General features: G+C 37.4%; 1 protein-coding gene across 3 annotated transcripts; it reads left to right on the forward strand.

Annotated features, from left to right (window-relative positions):
- Window positions 1-13,536: 13,536 nt before the first annotated feature.
- Window positions 13,537-26,815, forward strand: LOC145768671 (placenta-specific gene 8 protein-like). 3 transcript variants are annotated; one of them, XM_082580232.1, is made up of 6 exons: window positions 13,537-13,574; window positions 21,047-21,130; window positions 21,303-21,389; window positions 21,805-22,084; window positions 24,057-24,214; window positions 25,424-26,815. In XM_082580232.1, the coding sequence occupies exons 3-6, from the start codon at window positions 21,384-21,386 to the stop codon at window positions 25,529-25,531; spliced, it is 552 nt and encodes a 183-aa protein (XP_082436358.1). In that variant the 5' UTR covers window positions 13,537-13,574; window positions 21,047-21,130; window positions 21,303-21,383; the 3' UTR covers window positions 25,532-26,815. The 3 variants fall into 3 exon arrangements, with proteins under 3 accessions (XP_082436358.1, XP_082436357.1, XP_082436356.1); XM_082580231.1 differs by lacking the exon at window positions 13,537-13,574 and having other exon boundaries at window positions 20,891-21,130; XM_082580230.1 differs by lacking the exon at window positions 13,537-13,574 and having other exon boundaries at window positions 20,892-21,130; window positions 21,291-21,389.
- Window positions 26,816-27,255: the final 440 nt, after the last annotated feature.

A 27,255-nucleotide genomic window follows, 5' to 3' on the forward strand; every position in this document is an offset into this window, starting at 1 on the left:
AGCTACGTTTAGCTTGAATGTTTAATCATGATTGATCTATCACAAAAGTTTCGTCTTTTATTGTAGGCACACCAGACCATCAGGCAATTCTGTTATCACAATTTACGCTTTGGTTTTCAAAGAACTCTGCATGCTGCCACATGATGTTATTGTTTCTCATGATGTTATTGTTTCTCAAGTTCATGATGGAATGATGGAAGACTGTCTTTCATTCAAATCTTCCATCCCTTTTCATCCTTGACATTTTCCATCCCATCAATTGGTTAAGATCTACGTTAATTTGATGTAACTAAGCGAGCAAAGAGAGCAGAAAAGATTTCTGCATCTACAGGTGATTGATGCTTTTTTGGACCGGCTACTACTGCTATTGCTAGCATTAACAAACAGAGTTTGCACATGGAACGTTTGAAATATCCCGAAACATTCATTTGCTGTTCCGGATTTTTTTCCTTTTGCGCAATGTAAGGAGCCTGTTCTCTTCTATGCCTCCATGCAAAAAGCAACCAAGCGGAAATGGGAGTGCTCAACTGCTTGTTGAGTACATCACGCACAGCTACACAGCGAATAACCTTTTTCGTGAAAAAACTCTGAAACAGACATAGTCAGCATCGACGTTGAATAAACATTAAACAACATGGTATAGAGAAAAATGAGATGATCCAATTGGCAGTAAAGTGACCAAAGTGGAACTCAACTAAACGTATGTAAACGTGTGCCTCATTAGAGCTGTACTTTGTAATAAGCCTTGTGGTACAGATTGGACAAATATTGAAATATATGCTAGGCAAGTCGGGCCAACACAAAGGTGCTTTGGTGTTCAATTAGGTTTACAATATTGTTATATAAAAGTGCTGGTTATGTTTTAAATTGTCTGTTTCAATTAAAAGTAGGCTATTTCACCAAATAAAGAACAGTAAAAAAAAAACGATATTTAGGTAGATTTGATTGCATTCGTGAAAAATGTTAATAAGTGGAACTATTCAGAAACTGCAAGTCCACAGATCACATTGAAGCAGGTGTTTATTTGTAATTTGAGCATTTTAGCTGCGATATCAGTGACGAGAATGCATCTATCTCAAATACCATGCTTTGTAGCATTATAATTTTTTTTTATATTGAGTTATGCGAGTTTAAAAAAATCACAAAAACAAACTTATCTTCATAAATAATGTAAATTTTTCATGACGTCAAAGGTGATGAACTGTTTTATTTTGATCAACAACGCACCGGTACAAAATAATTGACACGGCGAGAAGACCACCATAGCCAGGTCAGGGACTTTAAAAAACCGGCCAGCCACATCCCTCGGCGGCGGGGAGCGGCGTGAATAAGAAATTTCTTAGATTTTGAAACGAAATTCTTTACAAAGAAACTTAATTCAAAACAAAAAAGGTAAACCGAAGCATTTTTGAGACGAAATCGAACAAGTTTTCGTTTTATCCTTGCAAAATTTGTTTAGATCAACCCTGCATTCGTTTTTAGTTAAATTGTTTCCGAAATCCGTTCATAGCCGTCATGCTTCAGTAAATGTTGCTGAAGCTCGCTTGAATGATTTAACAATAGCCTACATCACTGCGGGAATTTGGTCATGCTTGAAATGTTCTTGTGAAATTTGATCCAATATTTCGTCGTTTTTACGTTTAACGAAGTCTGGGAAAAGTTAAGTTACCTAACCGCAGCATTGAATGAGCCAGTTCAGCATTTTAATGGCTGCAACTTTCAAAGTGGAAAACAGACATAACGCGTCAGCGCCTGCCTGCCGCAGTGCTGAACTGCCGCGATGTCGTTTGTTCTGATCACACAACGTTTAGACCAGTCGTGAGTTACGTCCAACTCGCAGCCGAGTTGACGTTTTGTGCGGTTTTGTAGATGATGAAATGTACTTGGTTCAATGTCGAAAATGGAAGTAAATTGTTTTAGTGTCATCAGTTAATTTTTTTTAGTAGATTTGGCATACTGTCCACAGTTTACATAAAATTGTCCAACCTGTTGACCCAAACACAAAATAACTCTCTGAACATCACTTTTACGTCACAATGGTGTCTTTTTCGTGATTCAGAATTCAATCTGTATGCCTCAGGCTACTTGAAGGTTATTGACGGCTATTTGAGATATAGGACAAGGCAAATTTTACTTAGATGTGGCTATGCCTCAGATACTTTGGTCAAAACAATTCAAGTTTTTTCGAGATTTGGCTGAAAGTTGGTTTTGGGTATTTGCACCAACACAGTGTTCGATAGAAAGTTATCCACCGCGGCCACAGAGACAATTATTGTAAAAAGCTGTTACGTTAACAAACGAGTCTAGTTTCTAATTATGTGATTGAAATTTTAAGCTGAGCTATAGGCTTATCAGATTATAGACCAGCTGAGGGATAAGCTATGTACATTGTACAAGCCATTTGATCAGAAATGACACGAACGGCTAAAGATGATTACTGATTAGTTTTGTTTTAGACAATTTTTTTATATTGTCCTGGTAAGCCACTTAGCAGACTGCAGTAGCGACAACAATAGATTAGTAATAATGTTATAGGTTGGCGAAATCGCAGCTGCTCGCTGTACTAGTGAGTGCTCAGCCTTCTGCTGATAGCCGGGAAGAACGCCCCTTTCTTCACAATGTCCTCTGCCCTGGCGCCTGCTGGTTTTGTTGGCTCTTTCTTTGTTTCCACAAAGATAAGATTTAAACTGACTGGTAAAGCGGTGGTCGAATAAATTTGTGGCAGAATACGGTGCGATACTGATGAGCCCAGCCTCATGGGCGAAACACGTGTCTGTCGCTGTCAATTCTTGCTACAAATCGGCTGCCGAGAAACACAATGTTATGGTTGTTAATTGTTATGTTGCGTAACAATAGCTAAGGTCTTTTAGGGACAGGCTCATGTTTAATTTTATATCAGATGTACGATGTGCTTTGAAGGTAGTTGGGATAAGGAAAAGGGGACGTCCAAAACGAATATGGAAGGAACAGGTAAAGACTAAGGCATGCAATGTCGGACTAAATGAAGACGATAGGCCTACAATGGACAAAACGAGATGGAGAATAGGAGTGAAGGCAATCGCTGCAAGGAAAGAATCGGCCACCCCCACTTCTTCAATTGCCTTGCCTGAACCAGGCATCGACGGTTTCAGATGAATAATAATTAGACCCACGCTAGTGGAGACAAAACCGAATTTTGGATGATGATGATGATGATGTTACCACATTCGATATAGTTTTTAGTCATCGATTTGACTACACCTGGAATCGATTTCAAATCTACCACCACCAGAGAGGAAGGCGATAACTACTTGGCCACTAAACTGATTCGATAGGTTGGTGTTTGTAGTTGCGCCAGTTTTGCACTCGTGTTGCTGAATTGCATGCCTTTGTGAGTCAGCCAGCATACGTCACCGTCGCCACTGACTCTTTCAGGAAATAGCATCTGAGATCGAGCAGCGATGTACTTTAGTTTTCAGAGGTATCGCCACTAACTCTTTCAGGAAATAGCATCTGAGATCGAGCAGCGATGTACTTTAGTTTTCAGAGATGTTTAAAGATGCAAAAATTGCTTTGAGGAAATTCATAACATAAAATTCAATTTTTTAAAAACTACTCTAAAGTTCCGATTGTTTTTTTTTTTCCTGAGCATGATTATATGGGGGCATCTTGATTTCTGCTTAATGCTGACATCACAAAAAAGTGAAAAGAAACAATTCAAGATGAAAACGAATTATTGGTTCATAAGGTTATGCAGATATAGGCTACTAGGAGTACTGCAGTGGCGTAGCCAAGGGGGGGGGGGTTGCAACCCCCCCTTTGGCACGCGTGTGACGTCACGATATTGAGAATGATGCTTTCAGTCTAAAAAAAATTGCTTAATTTTAAACAAAATTGCATTAAAAGAGCAAGTTTTGCCAATACCAAACATCTTAGCCAGGAATTAGCAACAAGAAAACATAGAGACTTAGCTTTATTTTCGAAAAATGCTGAAGAAAACATGATCTTATCCTTTTGCTATACCACCAGACACCACCATTTTACAGGAATATTCGTAACTACATTTTTGTTGAAAATGCTCTCAGAATGCACCAAATTCAAAGTAATTTTTCAAAATTTTCTGGGGGAGGTCCCCCAGACCCCGCCGTTGGATCGTCAAAACCCCCCCCCCCCCCTTTCAAAATTCCTGGCTACGCTACTCCTGGAGTAGGATTTATCATAAACTGCACTTTCTAAATTGGCATTACGCCTTAAAAACTGTTTTCAGTGCCCGTTTAACATTGTCATGGAAGGAGTCAACTGAGAACCGCTAGCTTGGCTTCATAGATCTTCAACGGAGCTGTAACATTTCTTCTTTAAAAGTATTCAGCGTTGGATGATCTCCCCAGCTACAGGCAACAGTAGACATGGTGCATGCTTGCAAACTTTATCATACTTATGCACACCAGTATTTTCTGGTGAACCCTCGCTCTTCATCCCTTCGTACTTACGCCCCTGTGAGGCTGTTATGGCGCATCCTGGAGTGGCGCTGCCTTTGACGTTGTGCAATGTGGAAACAAGACCGCGCAACACCTCAAACATCAAAATAAAATGAACGAAAAAGTTAATATTGACTTGGTCTTGAAATCAATTCTCTTTCGACAATCTTTTGAAAAGAAAATGGTTTTTATTTTGTCGAAACGAAAACTTCCTTCGTCTTGTCATCGATTCTGAGCTAAGTAGGCTAATTTTGTTGATGTAAATTTTGTATAATTTTACAACTACCGTAAAATTTAGTGTAGGCCTATGGCCTTAGGCCATTTACTTTCAGCAAAGACATGAGTATACTGACGTAGGCAGACAGGATTGTTTTTGTAGGGACACAACATTTTTAAGATTACTGATTTTAATTGCTGAAGCAAAATGTGTTCAAAAGTATAGCATACCTCTGTAAAAGGCCGTTGAGAGAATATTTTGGGTATGGCACCAAAAAAAATTATGAAAAAGGAAGTCAATTTATCAACGAAAAAGGTTGTTTAGGTTTGACGTAATTGCATCATAGTAAAAAGATACTCGATGTTTTATTCCAGTTCCTAGTCTATTAGAAAGGTTCCGGACTATCCAAAAGTGTTCCCTAGGACTTCGACCACCCTATCAGCGCTACTGTAGCTTACAGTGCATTTCGATTTGTGTTTAAAAATACAATGCGTTGATACTGTTAAGCATAATATGATTTACGAATAGAGTATAAATTGTCAAATTTTACAAAGTGTAGCCTACAATACACTTTGTAGTGCTACTAAGCCTAAATTTCATGCAATGAAGTTATTTTACATTCAAAAAGCAGTGGGTTACAGTTACACAATATTTTCTCAAAATGAAATAAAACCTTTGCGTTGAAACAAACATTTATAATTTTCAAATTATTTTCATTTTGAACACCCCTATCTAATCAAAATGAACTTTTCTTTTAACATATTTTTCTTTTGAACAATTCTAGTCAATGCTGCCAAGAAATAAATTGGGTCTGAATGGCTTGTGACAAACGTCATGCCACTGTCACAATAATTACAAGTAGTTTTTTTTTCGCTGAGATTTTTCGGTCATTTTTTCTGATGAAAATATTTCTTTTCAAGTAGCTGATACAAACCAAAATTTACACTTCCTAACTAGCCACAACATTAACTTTGAAACAGCGTTGTGGTGTCATTTTGACCAAATTAACTATATATTTTTTCGGACATTTTGCTAAAAAATCGGTCAATGACCAATAAATGACCGAAAAAAAACCCAGCAAATAGCTCACTGAACTAAAGACGGTACATCTGTGGAAGAAGAACGTGGCGTAGCATCGTGAGTTGATCACTTTACTTTGCATACGCTTTGGGAAATCCCTTATGTAATAGCTTACTTTTGTGAAAATCGTTTGACAGGTTTCCTGTTTTTTTCGCTCTGTTTGTGTCTCACAGTCTCTCTGATAGCTTGTCAGTAAAACGTTTTGGTTGTTTTGAAAGAGTTAGTTGGAACTCAATATTTGATACTTTTATATCCGAAAATTGTACGGATTGCGGGTCAAAGTTATGATAATGCTGCCAATATGAGTGGCAAGTATAACGGTCTTCAAGCTCTTCTGCGCGAGAAATGTAGTGTAGCTTAATATGTCCCTTGCACAGCACATTCACTTAATTTAATCGGTAGCCTAAATGTCCTGTAGAAACATGCCGTTCTGCCGCTGAGCTTTTTGAATAGTTGCAAAGCCTTTATTCATGGCTCTCGTCTACTCATCGTTGGCAAGTCCATCGAAAATTCCTAGATGGTTTGCCTGTTTTGAAGACATTATCTGATACAAGATGGTCAGTTAGATATGATGCAGTTCTTCTTCTATCGAGTCTTCTAAAGTTCGTTGATACCGTACACTACAGATTGACACATTCTTCCGCAACGGAGTTATACACTGACAGGTCCCACCTACTGCACCGGGTGGCAAGCCGAGGGCAAACAAGAAGGTGATTTGCTGCATAGGCGTAGCCAGGGGGGGGGGGGGGGCGAAAAGGGCCATGCTCCCTAAATTTTCCAAGTTTGGATTCCAAAGTTGAGCCCTTTGTTGAAAATATAATAAAGTTTGTAGAAATTTATATCGTTTTCCAAGACATCTGGCTATTAACCCAAGGACTTGTTTTCGACACACAGAAAGACACCAATAAATTTTGCAAATTGTAAATCGCGCAAAATTTACGCGATTTACGTTTCTTTGAACTATTGTAATTTGTGGAAGCAATTTCAGAATGGCTTACTCTGTTGGGTTTTTGTGTAGTTATGGAGTTTTTGTGTAGCTGAGTTTTTAGTGTTCTCTCATTTTAGCCGCAGTTTTTGCCCGTTCGTGTGTAAGAGCTATCTTTAATAAGTTAATAGCTGTTTATCTGCTAATAAATTTCATACAAATATTACCCTAAAAGTGTTTTCAGAAAGCGCTATAATCCATTATTTAAGTGTAATTTTTCAAAATTTTTCCGGGGGGCATGCCCCCGGACTCCCCTAGAATACGCGTGCCTTCGGCACACTCTAACCCCCCTACCACTTTTATTGCTTCAACCCACCAGGATACGCCACTGCACATCAACTGGCAATGGATTTAAATCAAACACTTTGTTGTTCTCTTCAATTCATCAAATATTTGGCCCCCCACAATTTTTTTCTGGCTACGCTACTGGTCCGCTGTTTGGGGCTCGGTGCCACAGATACATGCAACTGGGCCCGTGTCATAGCTCCACTCCACTCCACCATTAATTTTTCGCGAAAAATGTCACTTGATAAGGGCCCCCATTTTCAGCTCAGCCCAGGGCCCCATAAACCCTTAATCCGGCCCTGGTAAAGGTTGTCAATTCAAATCATCAGTGTAAGTAGAACGGATAAAAATATTAAACAGGTTATACTTTGTGCTACAACAAACTTGCTGGTTGCATTGATTTGTCACATTTTGCAGAAATTTCCAGATTTTGCCAACTTTGGGCCACTGCTTAAATGAATTTTTTTTTAAATTATATTTTTGGCCTTTACTGTTTTCCCCAGATGACCCAATAGGGTTTAACATCATCAGATGTTGAAAAACAAAGACAATTTGATTTTGGAGGTTTTAGTCAGACTGTTAATTTTTCAATAACAGTCTGATTGAGCGTTTTTTGACTTATTTTTTCTGATTTTCTACTGTTTCCCCCAGGCATATTTAAAGAAGGGGATACGAAGGCTTTTAATACCTCTGACAGTAGAAGGGCTTTTGTTTATTGTCAATAATCTCTGTTTACCGTAAAATAACAGTGCTCACTGCATGCTCATGGTTCAGGCATCGCTAGCAGTTTAATAAATCTTGTTATATAATATCCTGCATTGCGCTACTAGCATCAGGCCTGGATGCTCACCGCATGCTCATGGTTACTTGTTAATTTCAACTACCCGTATAGTGGCTTTACTTCTAGCCTACTGCAAAGGCTTTGTTAAGAAAAACAGCTTACTGGTAACTTTTAAACTGTCTTTCCAAACAAGTAGGCTATTCTTTAAATATGCGCTATGTAACGTTTTCTAACTGTCTTTGGTAGCTGACCAGGGCGTCCGAGAGAAGTCAGCACTGGTCGGGAAACAATACGAAAAATGGGCACCATAATATTTTTTAGCAAATATAGCCTACAACTAATTTGTATCTTGCGTTGCACGTTCGTGTTAAGCTGAAATTAGCCTACTTTCCTCAGCATGAAAAAAACTTCGTCCAATGTAAAAATCATCAATAATCACTGAATTACACTTGCAGCTAAAATGCCATTGAGGCAAACTATTTTGTCTAGAAAGCTTTGTAATTTGTAAACATACAATAGGCCTACACTACAGGCAACGAAAATAGTTCAACCAAGCATTTAATTCAGGAGTGTCCAAACTTTTTCCCACGCGAGCCAGATTTGATAATAAGTGTTTGCGGGCCAATAGCCACAATAATTTTTCTGAAAACTGCAAGTTGAATTTATATGATTTTTGTGTGTCTGCAGGCCAAAAATAACACATTGTACAACAACAAGGGCGGGCCATAGAAAAACGTTTCCTGGGCCGGAGTTGGCCCGCGGGCCGGACTTTGGATATCCCTGATTTATTTCAACCCTTTCTGGACTTTTTGCAATGCAAAGTTACGGATCGCAGCATCAAATGATAAGATTTTGCGACGTCTGAACTGATGCACAGCATGTATAGTTAGGCCTTTCAATCGGTTTTGAGTCATAGGCCTACTGGAGCGCAAACAATTCTTTACAAATTTCAGTAATTGCTAAAACCACGTTCTCAAAGCGCAACCGTTGGAGGTAGCTACCGGAACACAAAAAAAAATCATAACAAAACTATTTGGAAAAACCTTTCGAAAGTTGCAATCCATGATTCCTTGTGTAGAGATTATGGGGTGTTCTGGTTTGCGGCTGAAGTTTGCTGTGTGGCTTTCTGTCAAAAGCACCAACTCATCAAAAATGTCTTGAAAAATGTCATTGTTGTAGCCTACAAATGGTTTAAATTTGTCCACATGCCCGCAACTGCACAACAGACATACGGTGAAATTTTCATGGAACTTCAAACTCATCGACGATATGTTTGAGTTTGTTGATACATTTGTCAATTCCAACAACTATCGAATCCTTTGCAAAGTACGGTAGAATCCATTTCCTTCGAATGATTCAGCTAGTTAAGTGGAGTTATAAAAGCGTTTTGTCCTCAGGAAAAAAAAATCATTTTATTTTAAATTTAGAATCTTGTTTAGGACCGAAAGGTAGAGTATATCGGAGCTGTGTGCGTCCTGCAATGCTATATGGTAGCGAGACATGGATATTGAGAGAAAGTGAACTGGCAATCCTGAGAAGAACGGAAAGGTCAATGGTGAGAGCAATGTGTGGGGTGAAAACGAGAAGGGAAAAAAGGACTGAAGAATTGTTGGATATGCTAGAGATGAGAGAGACCATAGACCAACTGGCAAGGGCAAATGGAGTAAGATGGTATGGACATGTGATAAGGAGGGAGGAAGGAAGTTTTCTTAGAAAGGCACTAGATCTAAAGGTGGATGGGAAGAGGAAACGCGGTCGTCCAAGAAGAACGTGGAAACAACAAGTGAAGGATGAATTTAAAAAAAGTCGGACTGAAGGAGGAAGATGCAAGGGACAGGGTGAAATGGAAAAAAGGGATTAAAACAATTGCTGCGCGGAAACAATCGGCCACCCCCACTAGTGGAGAACAAACCGACGATGGATTATGATGATGATGATGATGATGAATTGCCACTGCAACTTTAGCTTGCGAGTAGTAGCCTACTCTTCTCAGCTTTCTGTTACTTAGATTACATCTTTCTTTAATTTCATTAAGTTCATCAGTGAATCTTGTTTAGGACCGTAATCCACATAATGCAAAGCAGTCACAAATTTAAAACTGCTAGTTGTAGGCTACTTCAGCATTGACTCAGCTTCTGATCAAGCTCTTGTTGATTCCAACTTGATTCATTTAAGAAACGTCTTTCGAGCTTCAATTTCAAAAAGGTAATGTAAAGGATTGGGTTTGACCGCACCACGCCTTGATTACCCTCTCGAAGTCAATTTTCTTTGCAAGATGATAGGACAGCTTTCTTTAGATTTTTCAGAATTTTTCCTCTGACTGGGCTATAACTTTAAAGATACCACAAGCTTACAGATAAATAATCAATTACTCCAAAAATGATAAGACATTTGAACAACGCTGTCTGTAGACAACATTATGAATTCCAACTAGATTTAAGCAACAACATCCGTAAACAAAAAACTCAAATAAAGAAAAAACTCACTACCTTCCAAAATCACATCATGAGAAGCATGACCAACAAAAGGCTACTTGACCACACAAAAACAGAAGATCTTTTAACTATGACAAAATTACATCCAATTGCAGCAATAATAATAAAATCAAAAGTTTAGAACTGTTCGGCCACACTAAAAGATCACAATTCGGAATCAGCAAAATTTGCACAGAAGGCAAAGTAGAAGGAAAAAGAAAACGTGGCAGACAACCAAAACGATGGCAAGACAACATCCAATCATGGACCGGACTCAACTTGGCGACACTGGGCGACCCGGCTCAAAATCGCCACTCTTGGAAGCAAATAACTCATGTTGATGCGCAATCTGCTGCAGGCGGAGATGATGACTGATGATGATGATGATCCATAAACAAAAAATATACAGGATTTACTTTCTTTAATCGTGTTTGGACTGATACCTTTAACTTTCCCAGATAACTTATGTTGGATACAACATCTTATGCCTGGCCAACGCAGATTTTGAAGTTAAGGTTCAGTTGTCAAGCAAAAATAGTTCCCGCTTAGCTAAAACAGCACCAGTTTTCAAGTTGAAACTATCAATACAATCGAAACCGTTCAGTGATACAGAAATCATTTCAGCTTCAGATTTTACGTCTTGAAGCTGTTCAACATTGCCTACCTTAGCACGAAAATGATTTGTTCTTGATGAGAAGCATCGAGAGTGACATTTACAATGATTGAGAAATACTTGGAACTGCGCACTTCATTTAAGAATTTGTTGATTATATAGTTGGTACATTTTTACTTTAGTACGAAAAATGGGCCCCCCTCAAAAGTGCAAAAACAAAAAACTACTCGTTTTTCCTTTACAATCTTTTGCTAGGGGGGAAACTGGCCCGACTCCCCCCCTCTCGGAGCCACTGTAGCTGAATGTGCCAGCTGCACTACAAAACTTTCTGCAATTTTGAAAAGAACCTTATGTTTCACGCGCTACACACTACCGCCCAGGTAGTGTCATAAGAATAAGGCAATCGCTGTGAGCCTTCGCATCCCTTTCTTTAGATATCCCTGGTTTTCCCAAAGCAACAAAAAGCTTTTATGTATATTATTAAGAGACAGCAAAAAAAAAACATCTCAGAAAATGTCAGTCAAACACCAACAGTAGCGGTAATCAAAATCTGCAAAATGTAACAAATCAGGCCGCATCTCCAAGTGGCCATGCTGGTTGAAAAAAAAAAAAAAACTGACAACAGTTAGTCAGTTACACTGTGGCTGCTATTAAAGAAAACGAATCACCTATCTTTGGAAAAGCGTTTTGCGTTTGATTAAAGTAGCGTATGGTGCATATATAACGTTTCATTTTGATTTATCCTCATGTTGTAATTTTCATTTTACGTGTTGTAGTATCGTTTTTTAGAACATAAATATGAAGTTTGTCTCAGTGATGCAATTAGGTCGGATATAGCCTACTGCTGCCATAGGCAATGCTATTAATTTAGCAAATGACTTAGCGGAAGTAACTCACCACGTTCTGAGTCGTGAAGTGACTCACTTCGCTTGGTTGAAGTGTGATGCTTTGAACCATAGCGACCTTGCTCAGCACAGGCTCTGTCAACGTGAGATTCTTCGTTTACGGTAAATGACTGGAATCTAATGTAATATTAAATACAAAGTCTACAGCACAGGCATCCAACATGTTGGTCCCGGTCTATCGGGCACTGACCCCAAGTCGACCGCGACAGTTTTTTCCTGCACTGGCTTTTTTAGAAATCGCTTGTTTAGGGAGAGAGGCCGAAACGGACATTTGTTTTTTTAAAAAACTACAAATAAAAAAACACTTTTTGTCTATTTTCTAAAACTACTTGAATGAATATCCCACACAAAAAAATTGAAAAACTTTCGTGTCACACTCGTCAACCAAGAGGTCAAAATGGCTTTTTCAGTACGGTACCGTACTTTGTTATAAAAACTCGGTCTTCTAAAATGTGATGATATTTAGGTGTATTTTGAAAATTTCTGCTTTTCTTTTAGTTTGAACATTGGTGGACATGAATCAACATCCTTCAAAAAATGGGGTTTCTAGATATTTTAGTTTTGGTTATAATTAGGCTATAGACTTTCTTGGGTTGCTTATTTGGGGCAAAACGGACATATCGATATCACTTGCAGCCAGGGCCGGATTTAGACCATGAGAGGCCCTATGCTATTCCATTTGTGAGGCCCCTCCCTATTTTTGAGCTCAGAATTTCTCTCTAAACAACATCACATGTCATTGCTTAATGTTAAAAATATGAGTGCATTAAACTCTTCGTTCTTTTCATTTTCCACATTCATGGGTGCAAATTTTTAATTAATGAAATAAAAATTTAGTTTAGGCAGTTTTGCCTTTAATTTTAATTTTTTTGATCAAACAACCGTTACAATAATTGTAAAGTTTATTTACGAGGACATAAGAAATAGTTACAGCCATCAAATAGAGTAAGAGTACAATTTTGGTAAAGAGGTCACTTTCTTCAACCACAGACATATACAACAAAGCAACCACACGGCATTTAACATAATCCATTAAAATTGAACATAAACTATAAGCTACAAACGTTTTCGGCCATACACACGTTAGCCCTTATGAAGTAACAAAAAAATAACTGCTTATCATATCTACAATGAAAATGAATAACTGATCTAAACCAGTGGCGTACCGTGTCCACTTCAGTGACGGCAAAGCAACAGCGGGGGATTTGGGGAGTCTCCCCCAGAACATTTTTAAAATTAACATTGAATTTGGTGCGTTCTGGGAGCATTTTCAGCACAAATTCTGAACATGAACAGAACTGACAAAAATAATGTTGTCGGAATGGAGAAGAATACAAAATAGATATTTATTTGACAGCGCCTGTTGAATGTTTGAACGCCTATTGAATACATAATTAAGGTGTTTCAGCAATAAGGTACAATACCAGTAACATACAAACACTCTAATTACAAAACGATTAGATGTGTTGTTTTAGAATGCTGCATCAATGATATTGGCTGTTGCCATAAGCTTTGTTGCAGATTCAGACAAGCTAGTCCTACTTTACTGGCACTTGGTGCATAAAAAACATTTTATCTTATCTTGTTTCCAACTCTGATCACCTTAAATTCTAATCCAACAAGCTAAAACTTGCTATTACCTGGGATTCCCCCAATGACGCGCCAAGGTGTTCAGATCAACGAGTGAACAGCCTGGCTGAACTAAAACCATTGCTGTTTTCGCTGCCTTGTGACGTCATAGCACTTTCCAAGCTGTCGGTGCACACCCAGCTTAAAGGTAATGACCGAAAAAAATTAAAGGCAATGACCTTAAACGTTGGAGTATTAAAATTAGAAGGGGACGAGTTTTGCAATTGAAAAGAAAGCAATCAGCATGTAGCAAGATGTTAGAATATCATGAAAGTAAAGAACATCGACAACCAATGGAAATTTTCTTTTTTTCTGGATTTTTTGGGGTGTTCAGTGAACACCTTGAACACCCTAAATATACGCCACTGATCTAAACACTGATTTGAAAAACGAAATGCAAAATGAAACGGCAGAGCATAGGAGAAAGGCACATCACATGGCGTTTAAATTCAATTCAGTGTTTAGATCAGTTATTCGGTGGGATGGCGCAACGGATAAGGCGTTGGCTTTCCAATTATGCAAACCTGGTTCGACTCCCGGCTTCAGCTGGTTGTTGAAAAACACCGCTCACCTCTACCCAGGGTGTAATAAATTGGGTGGGCGTAGTTGCTGAAGTAAAGGCGGCCGAGAGAAAGGAACTGGCCACCCTACTCTCCTTAGTGCCGAAGGCTTAGTACAATGAGACCCTTATCTTCTCATACCCGACACTTGAATCAAGTATGGGACCCCCCTTTTATTCATTTTCATTGTAGATATGATAAGCAGTTATATTTTTGTTACTTGATAAGGGCTAACGTGTGTATGGCCGAAAACGTTTGAAGCTTATAGTTTATGTTCAATTTTAATGGATTATCTTAAATGCCGAGAGTAAGACTAGGCTCCCAAATTTTTTTTCTAGCTTTGGTCAAAGCAAAATCATGCAAAAGTTTATCAAAATTTATCTGTTTAAGTTTGTCACTCTCAATGCACAGAATGCTCAGTGCGGACAACCTTTCTTGAGACATTGTCGATCTCAATTTATTTTTGATGCTTTTGAGCCTTGAGAAAGATCTCTCTCCTGAGCAATTTGATTGATTGAATCTTTATCCTCGGACTGGGAAAGCTTCTTGCAGAGCTTAATCCTGGCAGTTTTGCATACTTGTAGAGGCTTTGAATCACTGACGCAGGCCCGGTCACCGAGATTGACAGAGTTTCCGATTGTTGAAGTCTTGTTGCCAGGGAATTATTCCATTTGCTAGGTGCCGCTGAATGGAGAGCAGTCCTTAACGTGCGTTGCTCAAGCGCACACCCCGAGAGTCGAACCAGCGCCGCTTGATCTTGAAGCTTCTTTGTTCTAGAAGTGATGTGCTAACCAATTGAGCTATCGGTTAGTGACCATTAAGCTTAGAAACAGTCTTAATATTGCTTCCACGTTAGGAAAGGCAGTGTTAATTTTTTCCTTGCATATAATTTCATAAAGATCTTCTTTTTTTTTTCTTTTTTTTTATTATCTTTATCCTGCATTGCGGGAAAGCGGACTTGAGCGCTATACATCGGTGTACGCCTTCCGGCGTACACCTGACCCACGCTGCAGCCGACGGCAATGTCTGTTTCCGGTTGCCTACTATACTTATGACTTAAATTTGGTACTACCCATTACTCGAATCGGATCACTGGGTAGAGGCAATTATCGTAAAGTTTCTTGCCCAGAGAAACAACAGCAAGTGCTGGTAGCTGGAGTCGAACATGCAGGCTCTCGACTGCGAGCCCAACGCGTTAACCACTCGGCCACTGCTGCCTGAGACAAGGAATCTCCATGAGACAAGGATATAAATTGCTCTTCTGTACCGGCAAGCTCTTGGTTTTGTGTTTGTCTCACGTACAAATAAAAATGTAGAAGTTCATCAGCAAGTTTCGTATCAACATCTTCCGGATACGCTTCCTTTAAAAGTTCTACGCCTCGTAGGGGAGATGCAGGACCTATCATACATTTTTTTTTTTTTGCTCTCATTTCTTCAGCTCATATCAAATATAAACAAAATATTTAGAGAATACGGCTCAGGTCAATGTTTATTGACTATGTAAATATCTTGGGAATCGAATTTATTTTTGTGAAGTTAAAACTTATACAAACTTTTTTGAAAAGTGTAGGTATAATAGGTCCTGCCCATGAAGAACCTATTATACACAAGCAAACATTGAAAAAAAACATGTTTTTTTACTTTCATTGCAAAAACAAGCGCATAAAAATGTGAAATAATAATACTTAATGTTTATAAACACTTTAATTGCCAAAGTAACAGAGACAATATAATGTTGCTAGAAAAGTAAGGTTTATTTTCAAAACATACAAAGTTTAATTCTTCAAGTGCCTTAACTTAATAGGTCCTAGACGTTACTGTGAGGATTCATTTTTAAGTCTTAGTTAATACAAAAATATTTACACGAGCAATCACTCTGAAATTTTGTGACAACTTAGGTTAATTACCACACAACTGCAAATAAATGCAAACTTTTGCAAAGAGCTTCAATAACAAAATTTATCGCCTTATTGCTGAACTCCCAAAAGTTTACGTTTTGACCCCAAATTGGAAAATCCTGTGTTTCTCTTGAACCGAAAGCTTTTATCACACGAAACTTCATACAATTTAGTTGGACTAAAATCTTGATCCAAAACCATAAAAACCGAAAACATTCATTTTGAAGTAAAGAAAATACTGCGCTGTATAATAAGTCCTTCTGTATAATAGGTCCTGCATCTCCCGTACAATTTCTACCTTAGTTGCTTTCAGATTAGCAAGAAAGAGGAACATTTCTGCAATGTCACTGTACTCGCTCTTCTTCTTAAATTGGCTTCAAGTGCGTCGAGTATAGAGATAAAGGAATTTATTTCAAACCTGTCCTTTGAAGAGAGTTCACTTAAAGCGTCAGGTGCATTTCTTTGTCTCTAAGTGACAGCTCTGTAGTTAATATTCCGTAAGGTTGCTTTTGCTTGCTGATCAAAGTCATCTCTAATTTCGCTTAGAAAGTCTGTCAAACCAATTGTGTATAGAATTTTTACTCTGAAAAGCATGATATATAAATACTTTAGGTAGGGTTTAAACTGGTCAAGTTTTTAAAAGAATTACAACTTCGAGACCGAATTTCGAGGCCCCTGGACGTTGAGGCCCTAGGCTTCAGCCTGTCTAGCCTATTGGTAAATCCGGCCCTGCTTGCAGCACAGCTTAAAAAAAACAATATTTTTTGGCGTGAAAACTGTTTTCAGACAGATAGCTAGTTTGTTTTGGAGACCTGAAACAGTTTGACAAACAATTCGTTTGATTCTACTTGAATAAGACTACCGGTACTGAAGAAGCTGGCTTTATGGCGGCGAAAGCTTTATTTAAAACAATTTTATTGGTTACCAAACATGACTGTTTTTATTCAAAGATAATCTTTCTAATAAGTTCACAAAAATTTGCTTGACCTTGACAACTAATTAACAAAATGAAATACGAGGCAGAGCGATCTTATACAATATCCGTTTTTTTCCATGCCCGGGGGCCGGGACAAAACAGACACCCACAATAAGAATCATTTTTTGTAAATAAACAAAAAGAAAAACACAAGAAAAGCACATTAACTTTCATACTCTGAGTTGTTGTTGTTAATTGACATCTTAATTCAAAAACCGCAATAGGTCCATAATATCCAATTTGTTTGCTCAAATAGAGCACTTTGAAGTTATCAAGTCCGTTTTGCCCCACCTTCTCTACCTGTTTTTGTAAGTAGGCTACCCCACTAAAAAGTTGTGGTAAGTTTTATACGTGGACTCAGTTGTGAAGGCTGGTTGTTAGTAGAACCAGGCCCGGATTTAAGGGGGGCAGAGGGTGCAGGTGCCCCAGGCCCCCCGACTTTTGAAGGGCCCCCAACGTGGAAAAAATGTGATTTTGTGTTGTTAATTTTTTTTTCTTTCAGCGTTTGAAGTTTCTGCAAAATGCTGTGCAGTGCAGTGCTGGATTAATGCTACTGTAGACGTAGAAGTGGTTTTTCGCGCCGTAGGCCCGAAAAAATTTTTTGCACTGGGCTCCCGATCTAAAAGTGCCCCGGTCCCCCATCAGCTAAATCCGGTCCTGAGTAGAGTCAATCCGGCCCTGAGTAAATCCGGCTCTGAGTAGAGCAATGGAGCTGTTATCGGTAATTAACTGTAACTTTTGAAGTTTTTAAATCTTGCAGATTACTGGTAGGCTACCATAGAAAGATATAGAAGACCACCAACGTGCTAGGACGTTTATCTTTTCGCACTGGCAAGCTCAGAGTAGACACAGATTTTGTGATTTTGATCTTGAAGAACAATAAGATCAAGATCAACATAGAATTGAAATTTAGCTTACGTCCAAGATAGAGGATTTTTTTTAGAACTCGTACTGTACTAGTGTACAAAGTGGCAACCACGAACATTAAGTCACTGTAAATATGATATGTGTTCAACAAAAGTCGATTTGAAGAATCAATCTAGGTAGGTCAGTGTTGCCATTTCAAAATTGAAAAAGTTTTTTGTGTTGATCATAATAAAGAAGTCAACTTCCATATCGACGGTCGAAAACAAAAAAGTTGTAAGTGCATTTTTATGCTTTGGATTAAAAGGTAAAAAAAAACAATTTTCTTTTCATTTTTTAAATTCCGTTAATGCTTTTACTTTGAGCATTAATATCTGTAAGTATAGTAGTAGAATAATAGTAGATAGCCCTAAGTGCATAGGTTTTGAAAATGCAAAAAAGGGAATTTCTCAAAATGTCACTTACGACTTTCTTGTTTTCGACCGTCGATATATACTTTATGATGAAGAAAGGATTCAACTTTGTTCACAATGCTGTTTTGTGAACAAACACAATTTTTGTTCTTTTTTGAGCCAATTTTAGACATTTCAAAAGCTTGGAATGGCGGTGCTAAAAAAATTATACTTTAAAGTCGACTTTAGTCATGTAAAGTAAATTATAGCAGTAAATCAACTAGATCAAGAATTGTTTAGTATAAATTGAGTCAAAGTATCAACAAATTTATCAAATGTAATTTGTAAAAACATAATTATTTCAAAACAAAACTTCGTTACTAAACTTTTCATCAAACTTTCTTATGATTCTACTAATGATCCAATAGGATGCTCAGTGTGACAAAACATTTGAAATAAAGTAAACAATATCACACCAAATCAGAAAAGTCAATTAATATATAGTGATAATAAATTCATTTTTCTGATTTGGTGTGATATTGTTTACTTTATAGTTAAAAACATATGCTGCCTCTTTATTGCATAACTTTTGTATTTTTTTTGGAGCGGTTTATCTCTCCGCAGACCTCTGAACTTTTTTGATAGCAGGCAACAGTATCAAGGTTGCTAGATGAGTAAATGTTGCGACTTTTTCAAAACTGTAATTTTCCTTGACCTTGGGCGTGATGTTGCAATTGTACGCAAACTATAACAACGATTGATAGGTCTAATAGCAACAGCCACTATTATTTTTTTTGTAACATCATTGATTGAAAACTTCATTTTCCCAAGTGCAGAAAAAGTGATCTTGAAATCTTCAAGATCACAATGTTTTGGTGATCTTGATCTTTAAGATCACAATATTTTGGTGATCTTGATCTTCAAGATCACAATGTTTGTAAAAGTGAAGATGTTGCAAGTATTGATGTTGATAACGTTTTCCATGTGCCCTTGCAAAAAGTGCAAACCCAAGAGTGCAAACCCATGCAAAGATGAAAAAATCTACTTCCACTCAAATTTGTATAATATGAGAGAAGTTAGGAGAAACGAGAAAAAAGACGTGTTTGTTTATTTAGTTTCTACATAATTTAACTGCTCGAAAACATTTTGCTACTCAGCCTGGTCAAGTTAGTGATGTTCTTGAACTTAGTGAGACTGAAAAAATGTAGAAAGATATTAACCTGAAATGTAGCCAATAAATACATCAGAAATTTTGACAGCAAGTGTGTTCTTCATTAGGCTACATGTCAAAAGTTGTCTTAATAGGATAGTTATTGTCAGGACCGGTTTAGCGAAATGAATAAGTAAGGAGTTAGATATAAAAGTACCCTTACTCTTATCAAAAACCAGAGTTAAAAAAATCCAAGGTCTTCATCTCCTGTAAGCTTTGAAAATTTGTATAGTTGGCTAAAAGTGCTCATGTCTCTAAAAAAAAGATTTCGAGTGCTTTCGTCTACAGACAAGTTATATCGATGCTTTGCACGAATGCACGTCACAAGGTATGCTTTGAAGAATACAGCACCGGTCATAAATGTTGAAAATCCCGTTATGTTTACACAGAATATGTGGAAATTTACAAGAAAGCTTTGTCCTAGTTAAATCATTTTACAGTGAATGAATTGTATACATTTCGAAAAAGCGTTTTGTAACAAGTAGTCTACCGCCTGTGATCTTGCTATTCGGTTTGGTGAAATGCAAACATCTGGATCAAATACGTGGGCTACTTGTTACCGTAATGGTTTCTTGGTGAGCAAATAATATAACGTAAATGTTTTTGATTCCTATTGTAACTAATAGAACAGATAGGGCTATATCCATAACTAGCCGGGTCTAACAGGATCAAGTCCCCTGCAATTCAATCTCAACACGTATCCATTAATTTATTGATTCTGGCAACTGGCAAGGTTAAATTCATTTAAGTTGCGAGTTGGTTGTGATCTGAAATTAGGTTGTCTAGTTGTCTAAATATTGGATTCATCAAGGACAGATGGCAATGAAAGCCAAAAGCTAACTACAAACAATCATAACCACATCACCATTTTTCTTGCATCTGTTTCATTTTTGATCTGTCATAATTAGCCAGCCGCGACTGTTTAGCAGAGCTGACATAGGCTACAATAGGCTTTGTCAACAAAGAAAAAGCAAAATCAATAGGGTAATAGTTATAATTGGGGAACCTATGTCAAACACAGTTCTCCATTTAGCGGCAACTATACGGAACAAGAAAAGCTTCATATCACATCAACATTTCAATAGCAACAGGACACTTAACCAATGTCGGTAACCGGGACTGCGTCACTAGTTAAAAGTCTCCTCCAATAGTTTGTGTAAAATTGCTAGGTTGAAACTTAAGAAGAGGCCATTTCTCTTCAAAGTTGAATAAATCAGTCAATTAACTGATGATCCTTAAAGATCTAGTCCCCCAATGGTAGGCTGATAGGTGAAAGATCATGATTGACACTGACAGGTTACCAGTTGGCAGTTTGTTTTTAATGTGCAGTCCGGAGGGAAGTCAGGGATTTACTTTGAGATGCCCACATCACTGCCAAGGGCACTGTGAGAAGCATGGAATTGTCGCTACAATTTTTTAGAAGTTTCTTTACAAATGCTACTAAATTCTGAAGTAAGGTTGAATTAAAGCTTGTCTATTTAAAACCAATCGAAAGACAATCCAAAATCTTTAAAATCCCCCCAAAAAATCGGAGCCAAAACGACATATTTTCTAGGTTACCAATTTTTCAAGTTCATTTACAAACACGATTGCATTGATCAGTTGATAAGAACCGCGTGGGGCTAATTTTTTACAACTTTAACAATTCCTTAGCTAGTATCAATCAATCAAGCTCTACTTGAGACAACATTTTTACAAGAAGTTTGAAAATATCTTGCAGGACATTTATTTGGCTCCCCTATTGGTTTTAGCAGTCAATTGGACACCCCGCACTTCCAAAAGTACGTTAGCTACTTGATTGCAGGTAACAGAAAACTTAATTTTCAATAGCTGTAAAGACATGACCAAGGTCAAAATGAGATAAAAAAAGTTGTTTGAAACAGTTTGACTTTTTACTTTTAGCCTTGAAATCTAAGTTGAGTTTTAACTTTGTATTTTATTTCTTTTTGGTGTTTTCATTACAGTCACCATTTCAGGACAATAGATACTACGTTAGGGAAAGAACTGTGGGCTGAATATTTTCTTAGTCAACGAGCAAGCAACCACAATTTTCTGAAATGGAAGTGGGTACTTGTTTTGTCATTATAGTAACTTGATGAAATTTATTTCAGCATTTGATAAGCCTAATTGTAAATGTCATCTGATTGCATACAAAACTGTAACATGTGAGTTGCCTAACTTGTTATCACACTTCAAGTTTCTCTCAAAGCAATTACTACTTGTTCCAATTTATTTACGTACAAGAATATTGGCTTTGCAAATAGAATAAACTTAGTTGTCTCGAGAAAACAAAATATCAGCCTACTTTATATAAAAACTCCGTCAACCCTTAGTTGAGATTTTATGAAGTTACCGTACTCAAGTTCTCGGTTTCTTTAATTTCTGGACGCCATTGCAAAACATATTTTTTTACAATCGTCCAATAACCCCAATGTCACCTCTTATACTTTGTGGTAAAATTCTATTTTTTGTTTCAAGTTTGAAAATAAGCTGGCCCTGGAACCTCAATCTCCACCTCAATACACTCAGACAAGCCAACCAGGTTACGCCCCAGCTCCACAATCAGGTTACGCCCCAGCTCCACAACCAGGTTACGCCCCAGCTCCACAACCAGGTTACGTTCCTCTCCAACAGCAACCCGCAGTGGTAGTGTCCCAGCCAACATCCGTGACTACAACCGTTATCACGACCCAACAGGGGCCTGGGACAAACGCTTGGAGTTCAGGAACTTGTGACTGCTTTAATGACTGCAAAAGCTGTAAGTAATACAAACTTCTTGGAAAGCAGGATGTCAAGTGGTTGTGTTTAAAGCGAGCAAATAGCGAGTTTAATAGATTCAAATTTGCATGTTAAGTAACAGGCATCTGCAATCTGCATTCTGCTTACTTTAATACACGAGTAATTTTTTCACTTTCTGGATATTTTTTTCTGTTTCATCTAGTTTCATCAAACAAATTTCATCGAATTGCAACCAAATGTTGGAAAAAAAGTTCAAATTTGGTGTTTTTCAAGTTGGTTTGTATGGTATATTGGCCATCAGAATCAAAAATGTTAAACTGACTAAACTAATGCCATGACTCTTCTTTTTACCTTGTGATGTTGAAAAACTACATTCTGTTACTTTTAGTGACTTAACATACGGTAGGCCAGTGGTTCCCAACCGGGGTGCCGCGGCATCATCAGTTGCAATTTGCAGTACTCTGAAATGCCGCGACTTATTTCTCATTTGACAATACCATAATTTGAGAAAAATAATTTGAGAAAAAAATCAAAAACAAGTTCAATCGTAATGAAAGTTTTGAAACATGCTGAAAGTTCTTGCCCAAACGTTCGACAAGGCCTAATTGGATAATTTGAGGTGCCGTTGCATTCCCTGCATCCCTATAGCAGCTATTACGCCTATGTGTAAGGATACCGGTAGGCTTACTTGCTTGCGATATAAATTTGTTACTCGTAATTAATTACTCGAATTAAATTTGTTCCATTGGATATGACAAAAGTTAACGTATTTTCTGAGTAAATTGCGGGCCCCCTAATTGGCAGGCCCTGTGCGATCGCACGGTTCGGACACCCCAGAGACCGGCACTGCTAACAGTATCAGAGTTATCACTTTGGGCTGGAGTTTATATCTTGTACCTAGAAACAGATAAACGACAATTGTTTATCTGTACTAATAACAAATAAGATTATAAAAGTTTTATGACAAAAATAACATTTCTATTAAAGAATAGAGATAAAGTGAGATACAGAAATGCTCTTTAAACGCTTGCGTTGAATAGATTACTGGTGTAAAAGTGGACTTATTCGTATGATTCGCACAAAGAAAATCAGCAAGCAAAAACTAAATTTCTGTCCTCGTTTTTTCACTTCTAATGACAGTAGGCTATTATGCATGACTGTGGATGACAGATACAGAATGTCTTCATAACACTCAGCGGATGCGGGATGCTGTTTGCGGAAGTATGCCAACGCTTCCCACGTGTGTTCCGCACGTGAAGCAATCAATATGCAGAGAAGCAGATTTCAACCAAACAGACGTAAATCTTTTAGATTTATATACAACAGCATCAAGAGCCCTTTAGCTCAGTGGTTACGCGCCGGCTCAAGATCAAGTATTTTAGGACTGCTCTCCATTCAACGACACTTAGTGAATGGAATAATTCCCCCAGCATCATAAATTAAGTTGTCTTTCATTGTTTTGTTTTTTTATTATGGAAGTGACTGTTCTTATCCTCTGCATTTTAACTTTCAGTTCGTAATAAGTAGGTTTGGTGGCAGTGCAAATTAAATATATTAATTTCCAAACACTGTTTTAGCGATGCATATTATAAACCTTTTAGTTTTGCCATTTTATTCTTTTGTTGGTGCCAAATTCGTATGTTTACTTTATCGTTCTTTTCTTTTTCTCGCCAGCAACGAAAAATAAAAATGAACTGAATGGGACTTGTAGAACAGACCCTTAGATGATTTTAGGGGTTCGCTGACCGCTGCGTATGTTTTCCATACAGCAGGTTTATTTTATTTTAGAAACAAGTATTGTTTTTTTTTTGGTGAAAAAAAACACTTTCTTTGATAATTTTATTGATATTTGCTCTTCTTAAACATTTATTAAGAAGCGTCTTGTGTTGGGGATCTAAAAATATCCTTGGTACAAATTGTTGCCTTTTTTCTTTCTCATTTATCCCACATTCGAATATAAGTATTTATTTGATGAAATCTGATTGCTTCAGGCTTGTGCGCTTTCTTCTTTGGCAATTGCTACTACGCATGCCTCGCGTCAAGAATGGGAGAAAACTGTTGTGTCGGACTGTCCGGTTACCCTGGAGGATGTGTGCCTGGTGGCCATCTTGCAATGAGATCCAGATTTAGAGGAACTCATAGTATCGGAGTAAGTTTAATCATGATTTATGATTGACAAAAGCAAAACCAGTTTGCTAATTGTTTTTGGTTTCACTTGTAGTTTGTTACTAAAATTGGTTATTATTTAAGTTACTGTATTGAAAAAAATCAAATCTTTATTAATGTATTACCGGTAGGCCTACTTAATGTGTTAATACTGTAAACTTTGGTAGAGAGTTCGCTTTGTTGTAGCTAGTACAGATACAATACGTTTTTATATGTCTTATATAAAAGCAAGTCGTCTAATTTAGTGCTGAAACCAGTAACTTTTGGTAACTAGTTTCATGATCGTGATTTAAGCAGTTGAAAACTAAGCTACAGTGTTCGAAAACACAGGCATCGATGTATTTTTTGTCATATCCTACTGTAAGTTGATTTGCTGAATTAATGGTCGGAGGAAATGGCGTTTAAGTGTAAGGCACCAAGAAAATACAATTCAGCTTGTTGAAATACATTTTAATCAATCAATCAATGTCAAGTTAGTACAGCTAGAAGAGAATAATGTTTTGCTGCTTATGGAGCATGTATTTAGCCACTGTTTCAATTTGCAGTTACTACAAGTAGCTTTGTAGGCCTATGTATTTTCCTTCACTTAAGCAATATTAACACAAAAGCATTTATATAGCTGAATAAATGTCAGTTCGTCGAATTAGGTTATACTTTTGTCACATGTGGTAAATTAGTGTACTTTATCAAGTTTAACATTCAATCCAAAGCACACAACCTAAGACCTTGCAAATTCATACCCAACGTTAACTTTTCCACATGCAAACAATCGATTGGTAACTCTTGTTAACACACCGTTTTTGTAGGATGGTAACGTTACAATTACTAGATAAGTTTTGATAAGGTTTGTTGTGACTGAAATTCACTACAATATTACCCTTGCTTTTGGATGTGGATAGCCTTTTAGCTCGTTTTGTGGGTTACAATACCAAACAGTGGGCTTACACTATTTGTCTATTAAAATCCAGTTGTGAAATCCTATTACTCCAGGTCTTTATTTACATCGCCAATCCATTTGCATTTTTACCCCATAAAATCATTGAGGTACTGTAAGGTAGCCTAATTGCTGATTCAATTACTAATAATTTTATTGCTCCAATGTTAACATTTGAGGTTGGCGTTTGAAATAAAAACAGTATATTTGAAAGAAAAATAGTACACAAGGATATGATTTGTTTCATGTTGTTTTCAGGGTGACATTTGTGGTGATTGCTTCATGACGCAGTGTTGCTTGCCTTGTGCAATGTGTCAGCTGTCACGTGAGATGGATCGGCTTGGATACCCGAACAACGGCTGCTAGTGATGTCATCAACAACACGTCACAAAAACCTCACACAATATTCATCGAGTGTAAAAAATGCAAACAAAGCTATTTACAAACATATTATAACCTACTACGCTTACATCAAAAGGGCGAAAAAAAAAGTTTTGTTTTGGGTAAGCTTCTAAAGCTTCCTAACAGAAAATCGAAAAGTTATACAAAGTGTGATGCAATCCTTTGCTTAACGTATTTAGCTTAGGTTAAATTGTGTTCATACTGTTATTGTGCACTAAGTGTTTAGTATGGTTAAAAGTCATAAAAATATTCCAGATGTGTAGATAAAGCGATCTGTTGCAAACTGATGCTGCGGCTTTGCTGTGGAAACAGCGGAATAAAATTACTTCAACTCGTAGTTCAATATTGCATTCACAATTTGTCAAAAGCAGTGGCATAACTAGGGTATTGTGTTGAACGGAAAAGCATAGTTATAGGACAACCACTAACCACATGCTTCGTGCAAATGCTAGTTTAAAAGTATCTGCAAAGAGGAGCTACTTTGTTCATTTTCCGTTTCAAGGCTCTGTTGGTTGTCTGCAATCAGATCAAGGTCACAACTGATCAGCATGATCGATCTGTTGAAGAAGATTTTATTGCCTCAATTGAGTAAATGTGATTGAATTGACTGTGTAATAACTGTAGCTGAGTTTTAAGACAGTGCTCCAGAACGTAACTAAGCAGGGATATCTATAAATATTGTAACAATCCGAGGTGATTGCTAAACGCGATCAGGTTTTGACCCTCAGCCACTCAGGCGCGATAATGATCATTCAACCTCATAGGTTTTTGCTGATAATGTCGTTAATAACCAGATTGTCCTGTCTACAATCGGATCATAAGCTAAATATCATAAAAAAATTGCAAGCATTCCTGGTTGATCGTCAGCTACGTAGCCTACGTCTCCTTACTATGTAGTTATGCCCCTGCTTTTGTAGGCTATTCTTATTTTGTAAATATAACTGTAGGTCTAAAACATTTCATCACAATCAATCATTGCATTGTAGTAGACTTTTAGTGTTTTTTATTCTTTGTATTTGCAACTGATTTTTTCATACGAACTTTGGCTGTACGAATTTGATTTTGACGAATACTTGGGATATATCATTTCTTTAGGTTTCAAAACAAAAGCGTTTTTATTTTGAAATTGAAACCAAAACTATGTGCCCATTATTTAGGCTTTTAAGTGTTCAGTACTAACACAATGTTTTGTTTCTGTACAAAATCGGCTGTCTTGCTTTTGTTTAGAATTAAATTCTTTGTGCAGAATTGTATTTTCATTTCAAGTAGTCCCAGCATAGGAGCATGTTTCGCTTGGCCATTCAATGCCAAGTAATGTTAGAGCGTGCGATTCTATAATTTTTTCTGATTGTTAAAATGAAGAAGGGGTATATACAGATTATCGATGATGAATGTGGCTTTACATATCGTCATCATCATGGCCATTTATAAGACTTTCAAGCAATCACCAAAACGTTGTTGTTGCGTCGTCATGAATAAATTACCGTAAGCAAGAAAACTATTTTCGCACAAAACAGACAAACAAAGTTCTTCTATACGAACCAATTGAAAGTTTATTTAATTGAAACTGCTGAAACATTCGTTTACACATTTGAAATAGTTGCATAAAAGCTACAATGGCCTTGAATTACTGCAGATTGTCTGCATTGTTTGTTTCTTGAGATTTTCAATGCTCAGCCTAACCTTTT

Source organism: Aplidium turbinatum, chromosome 4 (genome assembly GCF_918807975.1).
Source record: "Aplidium turbinatum chromosome 4, kaAplTurb1.1, whole genome shotgun sequence".
Classification (NCBI taxonomy): domain Eukaryota; kingdom Metazoa; phylum Chordata; class Ascidiacea; order Aplousobranchia; family Polyclinidae; genus Aplidium; species Aplidium turbinatum.